A 16,007-nucleotide genomic window follows, 5' to 3' on the forward strand; every position below is an offset into this window, starting at 1 on the left:
ATGGCGCTGGTGCTGTGGTTCATAGTTATTGTTTTGGGGGAAGTGGGCGCCCCCCTGACCTGCCATGCAGGTCAGCCTTGGTATGCACACTAAAGACCAACGCTGAGACGCTCTGCTGGTTCATTTTCATTATGGAATGAGAAATATCAAACTGAGGCCTCATGGACAACCATGGTTTATGTAATAAAGGTTCTCTAGTTTAAATGACGAGGGCTTGTGTTTCTTTTTTGGCAAACTGACACTGCGGGCTGCATGAGGCAACAGGGTGGACATCATACATCCAACACAAACATTATCAACAGTCAAAGCATTTGATGGGAGCAAATGTTTACAAATACACAGCTTTCATTGGGTGATTTACTATTATACTATTTAATGTTTTAGTTATACTCAAAGCTAGGCTAGGAAATTGTCTGCATTTTCATCCATATTTGGATTAGTGTCAAAAATCATCCAAGACGTTAACAATAAAGACTAGTGAATATCCGTATTGATTTTCAATATTGACTATGAACTTCTGCTTCATTAATTTGAGCATGGCTCTTATTTTGTCATATTTAATGGTCTCTGCATGAGTCTTAGATCAGACAGCTGGATCGCTGACTGTAACCACGTCCTGTTTGGAAGAACAGGACGTGGTACCACATCGAGCCAAATATGAAAACAAGGAACAAGCATATAAATCTGTAAGGGGTTATGGTCAGCTTGTTAAGGTAATTAAATAATAAGCACTGTAGAAAATAATTTAGTCCCCAATCAGTTTGTTTAACCCAATCTTTTGCCAGCTGTGCTGTGGGTCTAATTTGGCTGAGCCATGTTTTATGATTATATCTCACTCTGAAAACCCCAGAAGTAAAAGAGTTTGTGGTCTCGGCTGTAACAGATCACCTTTTAAACATCAATAGACAGCCAATTAATGTGGGCCAACCATGTGTTCCATGACTTCAACTACTCTGGCCTGGGTTTGAAATAACTCTCAATGTTATTTTTTTCTTATTGTATTGATTTAAATGGTCAATAGATTCCACAACACATCAATTTGCCAGCAGTTAGGAGATTTCAGAACAAAGTGACATAAAGTTAATTACAGAATGTAGTTTAACAATGCTTTCTTCCAAAAAATTACCAAGAGTTAGTAAGCCTACAATCAGTAGGCCTACGCTATAGGATTGGAAGATTATATTCATGACTCCCATCAAATTATAAAATGCAGAAAATGGGAGTCGGGGACCCTAACTAACACGGGCGTTTCAACATCATCGATGACCATGATGTGATAACAAACCATTTCCATTACTAACAAAGTCTCTCGGACGCGCTCTGCTGGCAAGTTGGATAACTTTATCCCTGTGTATTTATTTGAAATGAGGGTGTGTTTTTTCGTTACAACAAGTTAACGATATGTTATGCACATTAATGTTTTCATTGGGCTTATCAAGAAAAAAATGTATTGGTAGAATATAGAATACAGGTAGTTTAAATTACAGACACTAAGATTGACGGTACCATTATAAAAACACAATCTGTCATCGTTATAACAAATTAGGATCGTAAAAATGACCTTATACTTATTTTTTCAGACTGGTCGATGTGGAAAAGCAGTCCAATGTGTAGCAATACGTTGTACACAGATGCAAAGGGGCAGTGTAATACAAAGGCAATTGGGTATGGCAGGTAGGGCAATTGGAGGAGGGGCACAGATATCACATGACAATGTGCTAAAGTCCGCTGCACACCACAACTCAAGCGTAGAGCGGTAGCACTTGTCTACCCACTGCCGGCATACCCACGTGGACCTGCCATCTAGACCATTTCCATTGATCAGCTGATCCAGTCCGGATCAAAATACCCGCTCCACTCTGCAGTACACCTCCACTCCAAACAGGTGTGCTTGGGCTCACTGATTAAAATGGGTCGAAAAGGGATGCGCTCTCAGCTTGAGCTGTAGTGTGAAACAACCTTAACATGGCACTTGTCGTAGTGTTTTCCTTTGTAAAATTGGCGAGAAAGGGCCAACCCAAACGAGGGCCTTAAAAAGTTACAAAAGGAGTAGTCTGTCTGAGTTGGGCTCTTCGGTGCCTCACTTCCCCAGAGCCTTGTCCAGGTGGGTCCTGATGGCGTCCAGGAAGTCTGAGGTGGTCACGTAGTGTTGGTTCAACTTGCAGCTGGGAAGACACAGCGTTGGGATCATCACAGACCATACATCTAACCCTATCCCACACTGAAATATAACCACTGAAACCCCAGCGCCAATAAACTCCAAACAATAACCTGTAACACTGAGCCAAAACCCTAACAAGAATCAAGTCCCAAACCCTATTCCCCAACCTTCAAACTCCATATCGTAAACCAAAAATAACTACCTATATCTAACCATTCAGCCCAAACCCTTTCATGTGCTCCTAATGTCTTCATTAAAACATCACTTAAACATTAACATCACAACATGGAAGTATGCACCTTTCCAACAACGCATTTAGTTTATACATATTTTTCATCTATCTCTATCGCTAGATATAGATTTAGATTCCGCACATATAGTACAAATACCCAGAGTGTACACTATATATGATCAGAAAACACATGGTGAAACATACTTGGCCAAACCATGGATGCAACCGGCCAGGTCCTTGGTCATCACGCCTCTCTCCACAGTCTCCACACAGACCCTCTCCAGAGTCTGACAGAACCTACAGGTCAACAGACAGCTGGTCACCATGGGCAGCGGCACAGAGCCTCGCAGGGGGACAGGGCGAAGGGAGGGACGGTGAAGTGGATCCTGTCACACAGTAGCTCTATAGCTACTACTATATAGCTATAGTAGTTAATATGTCAAGGGTGTATTACTTGATCAAATCTTGGTTTCCGTCCAGTTTGCCTCTGTGCTCCAGTCCTCGGGTCCAGGCGAATATGCTGGCGATGGGGTTGGTGCTCGTTGGTTTGCCCTCAATAACAAAGACAGAAATGTTTTAAATATAATATAACTGTAGCCAATCACTTTATTGCTGGTTATTCTTATAGTAATGATGCATTTGTAGGCCACTCTCTGATCTTAACCATACTGTCAAAAAACCAGCATTCTACATATGACTCTACAGGGGTTTATGTTTTGTAGTCCACCATTTGTTTCACAACATTGAGCCTACACAATGACATGACAGCTATCCATCCAATGTTCTATAGAGAATACATTTGCCCTCTTTTAGTCATGATCCTCTAATACTTAAATAATAAAATATTCATAATGGATGGAAGAAACAAGTAATTCCATACTCTTAATGCAAACAGAATGGGTGTGATGATACACTCATATCGTGCGCATCTATTTATACCATGAGCGCACAAATTACTTGAATTTTACACAGAGCAACACTTTCTTCTGAACCTAGGGTTACGGTCAGGGCTAGAGGTTAGGTTAATAGTTAGGGTTAAAGGTTAGGGTTTAGTTGATAGGTTTAGGGGTTAGGCTCAGGGTGTAGGCGTGGTCTTACCAGCTGATGTTCTCGGTAGTGTCTGGTCACGGTGCCGTGAGCTGCCTCGGCCTCGATGGTCTTCCCATCGGGACACACCAGCACCGACGACATCAGACCCAGAGAGCCGAAGCCTGAACACACACACACACACACACACACACACACACACACACACACACACACACACACACACACACACACACACACACACACACACACACACACACACACACACACACACACACACACACACACACAGTAAGTAGTTACAGTAGGTTCAAGATGGGACTGCATTTCTTTTTGCCTTTTTTGATATTTTAAGAAAATATCTTGTAAATGGATGAACATTGCCCCCTAGTGGCGACCTGAGTAAGCAATAGGTCATCAAGAAAGTTTGCATGAACACACAGAGAGTATAACCCAATTTTTTTGTATATATCCCTTTCAGATCAAAGTATTGAGCCATTTGGAATGCTTGCTTTGCACCCTTATTCTTTCCTTTGATAATTCATTTATATGGGAATCGGGTTTTTGGTTTCGGAACAGAAACAAACAACCTGTCTTTCTGCCGCATTCCAACCGTTCATTAGAAGACTGAAAGCAAGAACCAGCATCCAAGTTAATTGGATGCAACAGGATGCCTGGAATGCATTTACCTTGATGATCGTTTTGCACAATGGGATGCTACAACTACATTAGTTTGCTTTTTTAGAACTTGATATGAGTAAAAAAGAAAAAAGTGAATTATAAGGAGAAAAATACATACATGTTTGCAATGTAACTATGCCTGTATGCCTGCGTTTCTGAACAACTTTTTGAAACTGTAACAATGTCCTTTGTATAATTCCTTTGTTCATTTTAAACCTCAGATTGGCACCAGTTGTCACAAAACTGGTTTGAAATAATCTGTATGCAAATCGCAACAAACTCTAGAAATTCAACTGCCATCTTTCGTGCTTGTATTACGATCTTAAGAGGACACAGGCACAGGAGCTGAACACCTACCCTGAGCCAAGATGTCCGACTGCACGTCTCCGTCGTAGTTCTTGCAGGCCCAGACGAAGCCCCCGGATGACTTCAGCATCTGGGCCACCATGTCGTCGATGAGCCGATGCTCGTACCAGATCTTCAGCCCGTCAAACTCTGTCTTGTAGTTACTGGGGAAGGGAGGGAGATTATACTCATAAAAAATATTCACTTTTTTATGAGTATTCACTTTGACATTGTGATCCACAAAAGGCGACCACCTAGGATGTTGAATACAACCTCATGGAGCAATATTATGCAAACAAACACAAACAACAACCAAAAAGCTTGTTATTTCAACCAATGTTTTTGTGTATTTCTCACACATATGCACTACAACAAAAAGGAGGGTTAAGAACCATTTAATTTCTCAAGCCATGTCCGGAAACTGGATACTGGAACCAGAACAGGTTCATCCATTTCCTCAAACCATCTCTTACTTCTCGAAGACCACCTGGAAGATGTCTTTGAAGCGGCCGTCGTAGGCCTTCAGGATGGTGTTCTTGGTGCTCATGTAGAGGGGCCACTTCTTCTGGATGGCGTACTGGAAGCAGCTGTGAGCGAACCCAGTGATGGACTACACACACACACACACACACACACACACACACACACACACAGTCAGAAAGACAAATAGAGACACTTTAAGAGCCAAACCCAGTGTGACTTCAGGTGCTTCGACTCGGCCACATTCGAGGCGAAGCCTGTGCAGTCCCCAGAACAGGCACGCCAAATTCAATGGACAACATTAGGACATGGGCCTCGCGTCTTTTCTCTCATAAGACGTTATTAAATAAGTCCTCCCCAGCCCTCAGGAGGCAAAACAAATGATGATTGGAAAATATTCTGGGAAATTTCTGCTGTGAAAAAGTGTGTACAAAGTGCGGGTGGATAAAAGGTAACAGTAGGCTTTGGAGAATGATCCTGATTGAATAATCCGGTGCTGCTGACCTCGTCAGTGTTGTACATTCCCATTCCACAGCCTCCAGAGGGGAAGTCGTACACCTCCCACTCCTTCTCCTTCCCTCCATCCGCTGGGCTGAAAATCATCTTGAACTTGCCGGGCTTGTCAATGACGAAGTCCGTGGCCTTGTACTGGGACAGGAGGATCAAGAGAGTCCATCGGAATTGCATTTGCTAACTGTAGGCGGGGTACTTTCAGAAATGCATATCTCACTCAAAAGAATCATGTACAGACTTTTATCAAGGTTTGTATGCGTGTGGGAGCGCCAGAGACTCAAACCAACACCCCCAAATCCCAGGAAAAGTGATGTTTCCATAATATGTGCCCTTTAAACGTTTTTGTTCCCCTTTAAACTCGGGGGGTACATTTAATACCTGATCACCAAACGCGTGTCTGCCAATGGTGATTGGTTGCGTCCAACCAGGAACCAGACGGGGGATGTTCTTGCAGATGATTGGCTCGCGGAACACCGTGCCGCCCAGGATGTTCCGGATGGTTCCGTTTGGGCTCTTCCACATCTTCTTCAGCTTGAACTCTGAGGAACATCCAGAAGGAAGACATTCAGACCTGGCTTATGGACATTAGTCATGACATGTACATTGCTACAATTAATATGAAAAATTGTAGGTAGTGCACAAGGGATATTATTCTTGCACATTATTTGTCTATCATTGGAATTCTATTGGAACAATAACTACATAACCACAATAACAAATGATGACTCTCTAACTAATGCTAGCCTCATGCCATACTACACTACAAACCACGGTTACCATTCAGACATGGAATGTTGTATTTTTGAAGATAGAAAGAGGGAGACTTTAGTACACAATCAGTATGTATGTGTATGTGTGAGTCAGAAACATCAGTTATCATGGTAACTAGAACTATGGGTCCATAAGCAACGTTCTATAGCAGCAAGGCGTGTCTGGATGCCAAAGGGGGTAGGGTTGGGTGAAGGTGTGACCTGGTACGGTAAACATAACTGTACCCTACAGGTTTATAAGGACACCGGGTGACATATATATATAGTCAAATCGGGTATAGTAAAATGAAGTCCATTTTATTTGTACAGCTCTTAATCACAATAACAGCCTGAAAGGGCCTCATTTGATGACACCCCCCTATCCCCAAAGGCCACTCCCTTAATTATCAAGGAAGAAACCTTGAAGGTAGGTAGAGTGAGGGATGGTTAGGAGTGCAATGGGTGCCCTAATGGACAGACATAATGGCAGCATAGCGGGCTCAAGAGTAGAAGTCTATTTCAATGATTGAGACGTGAGTAGTGTCTGTGGTGGTGCGGTGGTGCTGGCTAGGCAGCTAGCTGCGGCCTGGGTCTTACCCTCCACCCTGGCCTCGTCAGGGGTGATGGTCGCACATTTGATCGCCACGTTGTACTTCATGGTGGCCAGGGCAGAGTCCACGGTCACCTGGTCCCCGGTCTGGTCGCGGTAGGGCAGACCCAGGTCAAAGTACTTGAGCTCCACCTCCACATTTGATAGGATGAGCTGTGTTCAGGGAGCAGCAGCATGTTTAAAAAAAGGAGAGGGAGGATTCAGCACCACTTCAAGTAGTAGCACAATTATTGCACATACTGTGACCCACATTACAGTCCAAGAATTTATTAGCCTCTGTTCAGTGTTTATCCATTATGTAGTAGTGGGATTATATTGTTTAAATAGACGCATTTGCAATCTACAAAATACAAGATATGTATGCATTCAAATGATTGTTTAGTAAATTTAGTTATATGGCTTGTTATTATTTCAAAAATAATATTACTTTGTCCATTCCATCATGTTTAACATTGTAATGTTTTCCAATTACGTAGGCTATTTGGTTAGTTTATGTTTGCTAAATAAACACACTGATAGCATTACCAGCGTTGCAGACTTTCTTTCGACTGTTTCCCTGCTTTTTGCACGAATGATTGTGTACAAAGGGTTATTTTTCTTTGTTTGCATATGAGTTGGTCCGGGAAAGGTCGTCATGACCATTTAGTGCGCTATACCTAAATTCAAAGGTTGGGAAGCACAACTCTAGTAAGTTCAGTGCTGAAATTAATACCCTATCTTACTGTTAGCCTCTGTGACCCGCTTTGATTACATTCGGATTACAAAGTCCAGTCAGCTATACGGAGACAATTGAACCCTTTATTCACCCGGTAATAAAAATGTTCCAACGGACATACTAGTTCATAAAATGCTGAACAAATGAACACCGATTATTAAGACGGTACCTTCTCTTTGATGAACTCCCAGATGATGCGGGTCATTTCGTCTCCGTCCATCTCCACCACAGGGCTGTTCACCATGATACGCTTGGTGGCATCTACAACCACACACAAATACTTAATTGCTGTGGATTTTCCACAACATCTGTAATTTGTCATTTATAAGGAATTAGTGAAGGAACACCTCAGCTTGGTAGGCATACTGTGGTGTGGTCGAACTCCACTGCTACCAAACATTCAACAAGGCCAATTTTTACTATCTTGAATAATGTGAACGCAAGAGGTCAGTGGATCTACATATTTATTTAGCTACCTACCATATACTGTTTACTGTAAGCAGTCCCTTGCAATTTCTTACACCATGAGAAACATGGCATTTATTTAGATTCAACACCTGTCTTAAGTAAAAATGTGTAGGCTTTATTGTGGTTACATTGTTAACATAGAGATTGCATAACATCAAGCACCAGAATAAAACCACGCCGTCTACGTGTCGCCGTTCGTTAATGACGACTCACAGTTTCGGTTCTGCCGCCGGTTTTGATTGCTGGTCCCTGTAGACGCCAGCAGCACAGCAGGACTTCTGCTGCGCAGAGAAGTCGTGGTCGCAGCTCTGGAGACGGAGGCCAGACATCTAATGTACCCTGCCATGTTGGACGGTTTCTGCAGACACCTTTACCTTCTGCAATGACGATATGAATTAAAGCCGACAGAGAGAGCGCGGTAAATGAGTGATGACGCGTTGTACGTTCCGGACCGTGTCTACGCGGAAACTATCCCCGACCAATCACAAGGATACGAGTATAAATGAAATTTCGACATCCAGGGGAAGTTAGTTCTCCCTTGAAGGCAAGGAACTTGCAGCGCGCTGATGCACGCACCAATACCCACGCACACAAGCCGGCTGAGTGACGGAGGTGTTCTCCTGTAACTTGGACCTATTTCTTATTAAATTAATAACTCAAGAAAACAGATTTATTTTTGATAATGGATCAACATTTCCGTGCTACTAAATGCCCCTATATTCGCATCTCACCATTGGCTAACACCTATTTTTTCTGGTAGGCTTACTAAGCCAACACTGAACAAACACAAGAATGTGGTGTGCGAGAAAATTGACTTTCACAATCTACTCTGTGTAACATGTCAGAATATTAATGTTTTATAGTAAGCAAGCAACCCCAGAGAAGTCAGTCCAATGTAAAAAGTAAAAGCAACCATTTAAAATACATCAAACGGTACGGCACCCTGTTGGCAACAGCTTCAGTAAACCACCACATGTTTATTTGAAATAAACAAATAAGACATTAGCCTACAATTGAACTACCAAATCGCTTAAGGCACTGCATTATCTCTGAACAAAGGAAAATGTAGAAAAAAAACACGACGGAGAGGAGGGACAACTGCGAAGACCATAGTAGTAAGTACATAAATAAAATAATTAAAACAAACAAATGAGCAACACAACGCATCATACACCATTATCTGGAATTATCATATAAAGATCTCAACAAATATAAGTCCATTCATATGTAAAGAACGAGTTATCTCAAGTACTTCCAGAAAATAAACCAAAACAATATTTATTTCTGCTGTGCTGGAAGACATCATTTTCCACACAACTGTAACTTCTATATATCAGCCATATAATATGCACTCTACTAAAATCAACTCACGGATGTGTTGAAAAAAGACTATCCTGTTTGGTTTCGGACCAGTATTGAGGACTGCATTGATGTCCTCAGTGAGGACCGCGTTGAGGACCTGAGCGAGAACCACATGGAGGACTACACTGCGGACCTCTGGGGCTAGACATGTGCATCATTTGAACCGCAATGTTATTTTCTCTAGGTGCCAATGCTTCCCTTCTTGTCGCTGAAGAAGCTTCGCAGCATGAGCACCTGGCCCAGGCTGACGGCGAACAGAAGCGCCGTTTCGCCCACCGACCAGTAGTTGACGCGCTCATGGATGTCCTCCGCCCGGATGCGGTCGTGCGCCTCCCGCAGGCGGTAGCGCGTCTGGGACTCAGACACCACCTTCAGGATCTCGTGGATGGAGAGGCAAGTGGACTCCAGCTGTGTGCATGGAGATTTTATCAAACACAAAAAGGTTTCACCGAGTGGATTGGAGGTGGGATATTGGATGGAAGCACATTTTTTTGTTTTAAAAATATATGGATTATCTGTATTTTAAATAATAACCAACGTCTTGCCTTTATTAATGGCCTTCTTTTGCCTCTGAAATGTCAGTGGAAATATGGAGGTATATAAAGGTAACAATCAATAATTGACAAGAATTAGAGTTACTAAGAGGGAAATTAAAAAATATAAAGATATTAACAGGTCAATGACAGGAAGCCTGACAGCAGGTGTGGGTAAACTCACTTCACACTAAGCTTTGTATCGGAAAAAATATAAAGGAACAAGGAAGTAAACATCTTATGGTGTGAAGAGAACATGAATCATCATATTCGCCACATAACTCAGATGCGAGTAAAATCTGATGGCCCAGTGAGTAATTTTTTTTTCCCAACACATTCAGTACCTTCAATTGTTTGGAATGCAAGATATTCAAAATAAGAATAGTTGCATAGTCATAAAAGTAACTGATCTTAAGTTAACTGCAAATATTAACAACACCAAAAGGTGTTCACATTATGTGATCACATAAAAAGTATGCCACTATCTCAAGGATATAAAGGGCATGGCGCCATCTGGTGGAGTTAATCTGTCACACCAGTTAATTCATAACCCTTTGGGACCTATGGAATGCTGTACTTTATCATGCATGAATAGGATTGGTAGTACGATGTCAACAATAGTTACAAGTACCAGGTACTCAACCCAATACTAAACTAAGTACTTGTTTTATATTGCACCAGTACTAACCGAAGATCGTTATTTATTGGCCCCAGCTGTTGCCCAAGTGGGTACTTCTTATTTGTTTTGAACCTGTAACAATTTACTTGTTGTATGTATAACCACCACTACTAACCAAAGTAAACTTGTTATATGTATTGATGCAGTACTAATCAAAGTACTTAGTGTATGTATTTACTAACCTGAGTCAATGCTGTTGCACTGTTCATCACCGGGAGGAGAGGTCTCTCCTCACCGGTTCTGATGTCCAGGTACACTATTTTATGGGAGAATGTGGAGAACTCGTTGCTGAAGCAGACTTGGTAGGCGCCCCCCATGGCAGTGGTGTGAGAGAAGCTGTCATACTGCTTCTTTCGCTCATGATACAAGATGTTGTGCAGTGGATCTGTCACAAAGCAGTCCACGTCATAGTTCCCACCTGCAATCACCTGGAGACACATAAGAATGTGTGTGTGTGTGTGTGTGTGGGTGTGTTATATCAGATGACAGAGTTTAAGTTATTCACAAGAAGGCCTAACGACGCCTAAAAAAACGATCATAAACAGTACTAATATGTTGTAGATGGATATGTTATCCGTATTTATTTTCTCTCTTTTTACTATACTTTATAGCTCAGTGCCCTGTACTTGATGAAGTGACACCAGAGGTGTCAATATATGCTTATTTATTTTAAATAATAAGGTTTCAAGTTAGAAAGCAGTGCGACGTTTTAGTAATTTCCTCATTCTACACGGGCTGTAACCTTAGGATATAAAGGATGTATGTCTCAAAATCGCTCAATAAAGACAGCATCAAACGAACACAATTGTATGAAAAATATGTCGTTGAAATGCAACTTACTTGGAAGTCTATGTCAAACTTAACACCGTTCTCTATATCCTCGTAAAAACATTGTTTATCATTGTCAGGCAACTCAAAAGTAACCTCTGTGCTCCAAACAAGGATCACATTAAGGATGAAACAACAAAGCGCAAAGTAATGCATGTTAAATGGTTCAAAAAGTCTACTCAGAGATCCAGCAGGATACTAATACATTAGTCTGCGTGACAGCTTAGAGAGAAACAGCATTACTACTGACGTGGCACAGGGACAACCACTTCCGGGGCACGCATTCAATACAATAATTGCTAGTGTCGTACTCCAAAAGCCACACTTGTCATCCTCAAAAAGCCACACTTATTCATATATAATATCAATGTTTCAATACAATAAATAATATGAATCAATAAATGCAACAAAAAAAATGCAATTTAGTACCGTTTAATTGAAAGTAAAGTTGGCCCGTTGCTATGCCAACGCCTGTAGTTCTTGTAGACGAAACCCCCGAATGACTATTTATTCATTTTGAAATATATATTTCGTTTTATTGACTTCCTTCTATGAAGACTTAAAGATTTAATCCATATCCTGCTTGGTGAATCTGTTCGAGAATTTATAGAATAAAAAACAACAACAACAAAAGAAAAAGCATATGCAGGCCGGTAGAGACCATGGGACCTATGAGATTGAAAAATATGAATGGGTTTCAATGGAGAGAAAGTAATTATTTTCTGGTCCTAGTCTTTATATGCCCTTGAATACACATGTGTTGTTTTTGGATTTAAATTATAATTTTTCATGTCAAATTTGACCGTTTATTGTGCAATTGTTCAGTTAAAGGCTGTAGAGAAAACACAATAAGACACTAAGCTCACTAAGTGTAGTGAGCGTTCTGGCACCGATTGGCTGCCGTGCATCACCCAAGTGGGTGCTACATATTGGTGGTGGTTAGTGAGGTCCCCCCTTCACTTTAGGCGTCTTTAAGTGTTATTAATTATTCTTCTTCTTCATGTTTAACCTCTGTTTTCCTTTTATTCCTAGTCTGTTTTACATAGTTTTGAATGATGACTATATGCTCTGTAAGGTGACCTTGGGTGTCTTGAAAGGCGCCTCTAAATTAAATGTATTATTATTATTATTATTAATAAGAAAGACTACATGTCTCGTATGTGACGTCACGCTCCCTGCGACTGGCATGGACAAGACCGACAATCTCCCCATCGGCATAACTGAAACTTTCCACATGCCCCAATTTATAATGATCTTTTGATGCTTTTGTCCTCCCCTTGGAAAAAAACTAATGCTATCAAACTTCTTCACGAAAATGTTACGTTTTCTTTGCATGAAAAATTATCATTTAAATCCACAAACAACATATGTGTAATCCGGGCCACATAAAGACTGGGACCAGAAAATAATTACTTTCTCTCCATTGAAACCCATTCATATTTTTCGATCTTATAGGTCCCATGGGCTCTACCGGAAAGGGCGTGACTTCGCCACTCTATGACATCAACAACAACAAATATGACAAACTTGTTCATTTATAGTTATTTCACACATAGGTCTATTTTGAATTAGTTTACAAGTTTACAAATCTGTGATAGCAGTTTCTTGTTTTCTTTAAATGGATCGCTTCACCATCCAATCCAGCTCCTTTCATTCATTTTGTTCAAGTCCGGTCAAGTTATTTATAGGGAACTTAAAAACAACCAGGTTTGACCATGTTTTGTTTCACAGCTTTGTTCCCTAATTTCTAACATTATAAACATTGGGTAGCAAAACCATGATATTGAGAGCCAATAATAACTGTAGAAGCTAAACATTCCCCTTAACACAGCCCCCCCCCCCCCCCCCCCCCCCCAAACACACACATACACACAAACGCACACACACACACACACACACACACACACACACACACACACACACACACACACACACACACACACACACACACACACACACACACACACACACACACACACACACACATTTTTTTCTCTCAATGTGTTAAAGTTTGCATGGGGCAAGCTACAATGCCAAACTGGTTTGGTATGTATTTTAATAGGCCCTCTCTTGCAGATGCTAGCATTAAGTTACCGGTTAAAGACAACCTGGTTTCACAACAACCGCACTACTATAACTTTTAACAAGATATGGGAGATTAATCAAACTAGAAATAGCTGTCGTTGTATTTGGTGTGTATTTCTATTCCATGACGGAGCTGTAACCTTCAAAACCTAGCACTAATAAAATTGTGTTTGGTATTATAATAATTTACCGCTAATGGGAACCGATTAGATTCCCAGATTCCCAAAAGCACAATTTTAGCAGTGTAGGCCTATGTTCATAATACATCCACGGTGTAGGATGTAGTGCACCTATTAAATAAGTAAAGCCAAACAAATAAGAAAACACAGAAGAGTAAATTTGTTTCAACCTGTTTTTATTCTTCAGGCAGGGCATGCTGAATCACCAAATAAACTGAACACATACTATATTTATTGACTATGTCACAATTCTAAAATTTTTGAGTGGATACCGAGCACCTGACGTTTTCTTGTTGTAAAACTTTAGTAAATGCTCTTTAAACTTTGGAAAAAAAAACACCCAACTGCCATCTCAATCTCTAAGTTAATTAGTTAAGCTATGTGTTAGGCTGTTTTGCGAAACCAGAGTAAGCTAGATTAGTATTCAACTGGAAAAATCAGACCCTCCCCTCAGGCCTTTCTCCAAAGCTATTGCCCAAAACAGCTTTAGCTTTAGATCTGCCTATCCTTGTGGAAGTGTCCGGTCAGGCACAATGAGTGCACGGGTAGAGTGCTGGCAGGAGTACAGACAGGTGAGCCATCCCACCATTTAATGGGGGCCAACATAAATGATTGGACGGTCTTGGACAAAGCCCACAGTTACCACTTCATTTTCTTTTATTGATTGATGTAGGGATGAAAAAAAGAATTGCATAGAATATGACAACAATGCTTCAATGATAAAAAATTAATAGTAAAAAAACCCTGAAAAAACCAACTACATTTTTATTTAACAAAATCATTGCTTTAACATGCATTGTACAGAAACATCTGGTTCATTATTTTGGCAAAAGAGCATTTACAATGTAACAAAAAACTGTATAAAGCGTCATCGCATGGTTGAGACCTCAATTAGACCTTATCACAACCAGTTCGTCAGAACTCATGGAAATGTGTAACATTTGAAACAATGATCAAGGTGGGATTGTTGTCCTACATAGGCAGAAGTCATTATAAGAATAATTTATGTCTGTTGTGTTCTCATCCCATTTTTTTCTTTTTTGTGAAATATGAGAAGCATTATTTTGAATAAAATTGGCAACCATCAAGGGTAGAAAAATGCTAAGTTGCATGACTGGAAGGTAACATGCAGCTTTTGGTCCACACAAAAATGTTTTGGGTCTTTTTGGGTTCACCATTACACCATACTGCACGCAAACTATTTGTTTGATATGCTTATATCCTGTTCCAACAGGATATTAAAGGGTCTTCTCATGTGCTGTATATTGAAAACATGCTTCACCATGACATTTTTGTCTTTCAACAGGGAGATAATAAAGTATGAACTAAAAGGTAAACATGTTTAAATGAGAAAGAGATACAAACCTCTGCAGAAGAGGTGATTCACTTGTTTCACCTTGTATTCATAATTTTATAACACTCACCCACACTATATGACGTGACATGACGGGACGAGACCCGGATGCATCAAACTCAAGTGAATCTCCATTTGGAACAGGATTCAAAAGGTTCAAAGGATATGCAATAAAACAACATTTTATAGTGTTGCTAGGTTAACAATGCATCTTGCACCCTACAACGGAGTAACAATATATTATATAGATATTATATATCTTGACTTGATCTCCTATGAGTTGCCTTAACATTAGTGAACTGTTGAATAACTATCTCTGCATCCTAACATTCACACTTGAAACACTTCAAATTCTCAACAACAAATATGTTGTATAATAGCAATAACAGCAAATTAGTCATATTACAAACCATTTACTACACAGAAGTGATGTAATCAAAATGGTAAAGTACACAGTGTACTGTAGTCCCAGATTCCCCGTTTGCAAGCTTTGTAGATATTCGCCTACTGTACCTAGCAACTTTACCGCAGTTAAAGGGAAGTACAATTTTTGCCGTGAAAGTTAATTTAAACATCGACTCCATCGCATGTGCAGTTAGTGTCAGACACATGCCCTTATCAGTTCTCCGTCCAACGGATACAGAATCGATAGCTGGGCTGGAAAAGTGATAAGGAGATGTGAGCGACCATAGGGCGACAACCAAAGTGCAAACACACATTACTACCACACGAGAAAATTGTATTGTGTTCAGATACAATAATAATAATAATCAAAACTAATACAGTCAATTAAACACACATAAAAATCCTCAGTAATCTTTGGGACTTTTCGGAAAATCTGCAGCCAAAGATTTAGCTGGATACTCCGACTCATGCCCTCCGGCCATCCCCGGCAGGTTGTTGGTTCCATCCTCTCCAGCTTTTCTTCATGCAGAGTCGAGGCCGCCATGGAAGGGAAAAAACTCACTCTGGATGTTTGGGGTTCT

The 16,007-nt window shown here is 40.7% G+C and overlaps 2 protein-coding genes across 2 annotated transcripts; both read right to left on the minus strand.

Annotated features, from left to right (window-relative positions):
- Nucleotides 1-1,404: 1,404 nt before the first annotated feature.
- LOC132472255 (isocitrate dehydrogenase [NADP], mitochondrial-like) lies at nucleotides 1,405-8,791 on the minus strand. Its single transcript, XM_060071782.1, has 11 exons — nucleotides 8,215-8,791; nucleotides 7,703-7,794; nucleotides 6,806-6,971; nucleotides 5,838-5,998; nucleotides 5,451-5,594; nucleotides 4,940-5,076; nucleotides 4,479-4,630; nucleotides 3,492-3,604; nucleotides 2,848-2,945; nucleotides 2,598-2,690; nucleotides 1,405-2,165 (listed from the first exon to the last, which is right to left on the minus strand). Exons 1-11 carry the CDS (start codon nucleotides 8,345-8,347, stop codon nucleotides 2,081-2,083), a joined length of 1,374 nt encoding a protein of 457 aa, XP_059927765.1. The 5' UTR covers nucleotides 8,348-8,791; the 3' UTR covers nucleotides 1,405-2,080.
- Nucleotides 8,792-8,958: 167 nt separating this feature from the next.
- On the minus strand, nucleotides 8,959-11,678 carry tmed3 (transmembrane p24 trafficking protein 3). Its single transcript, XM_060071783.1, has 3 exons — nucleotides 11,416-11,678; nucleotides 10,758-11,003; nucleotides 8,959-9,771 (listed from the first exon to the last, which is right to left on the minus strand). Exons 1-3 carry the CDS (start codon nucleotides 11,557-11,559, stop codon nucleotides 9,544-9,546), a joined length of 618 nt encoding a protein of 205 aa, XP_059927766.1. The 5' UTR covers nucleotides 11,560-11,678; the 3' UTR covers nucleotides 8,959-9,543.
- Nucleotides 11,679-16,007: the final 4,329 nt, after the last annotated feature.

Source organism: Gadus macrocephalus, chromosome 14, assembly GCF_031168955.1.
Source record: "Gadus macrocephalus chromosome 14, ASM3116895v1".
NCBI lineage: Eukaryota > Metazoa > Chordata > Actinopteri > Gadiformes > Gadidae > Gadus > Gadus macrocephalus.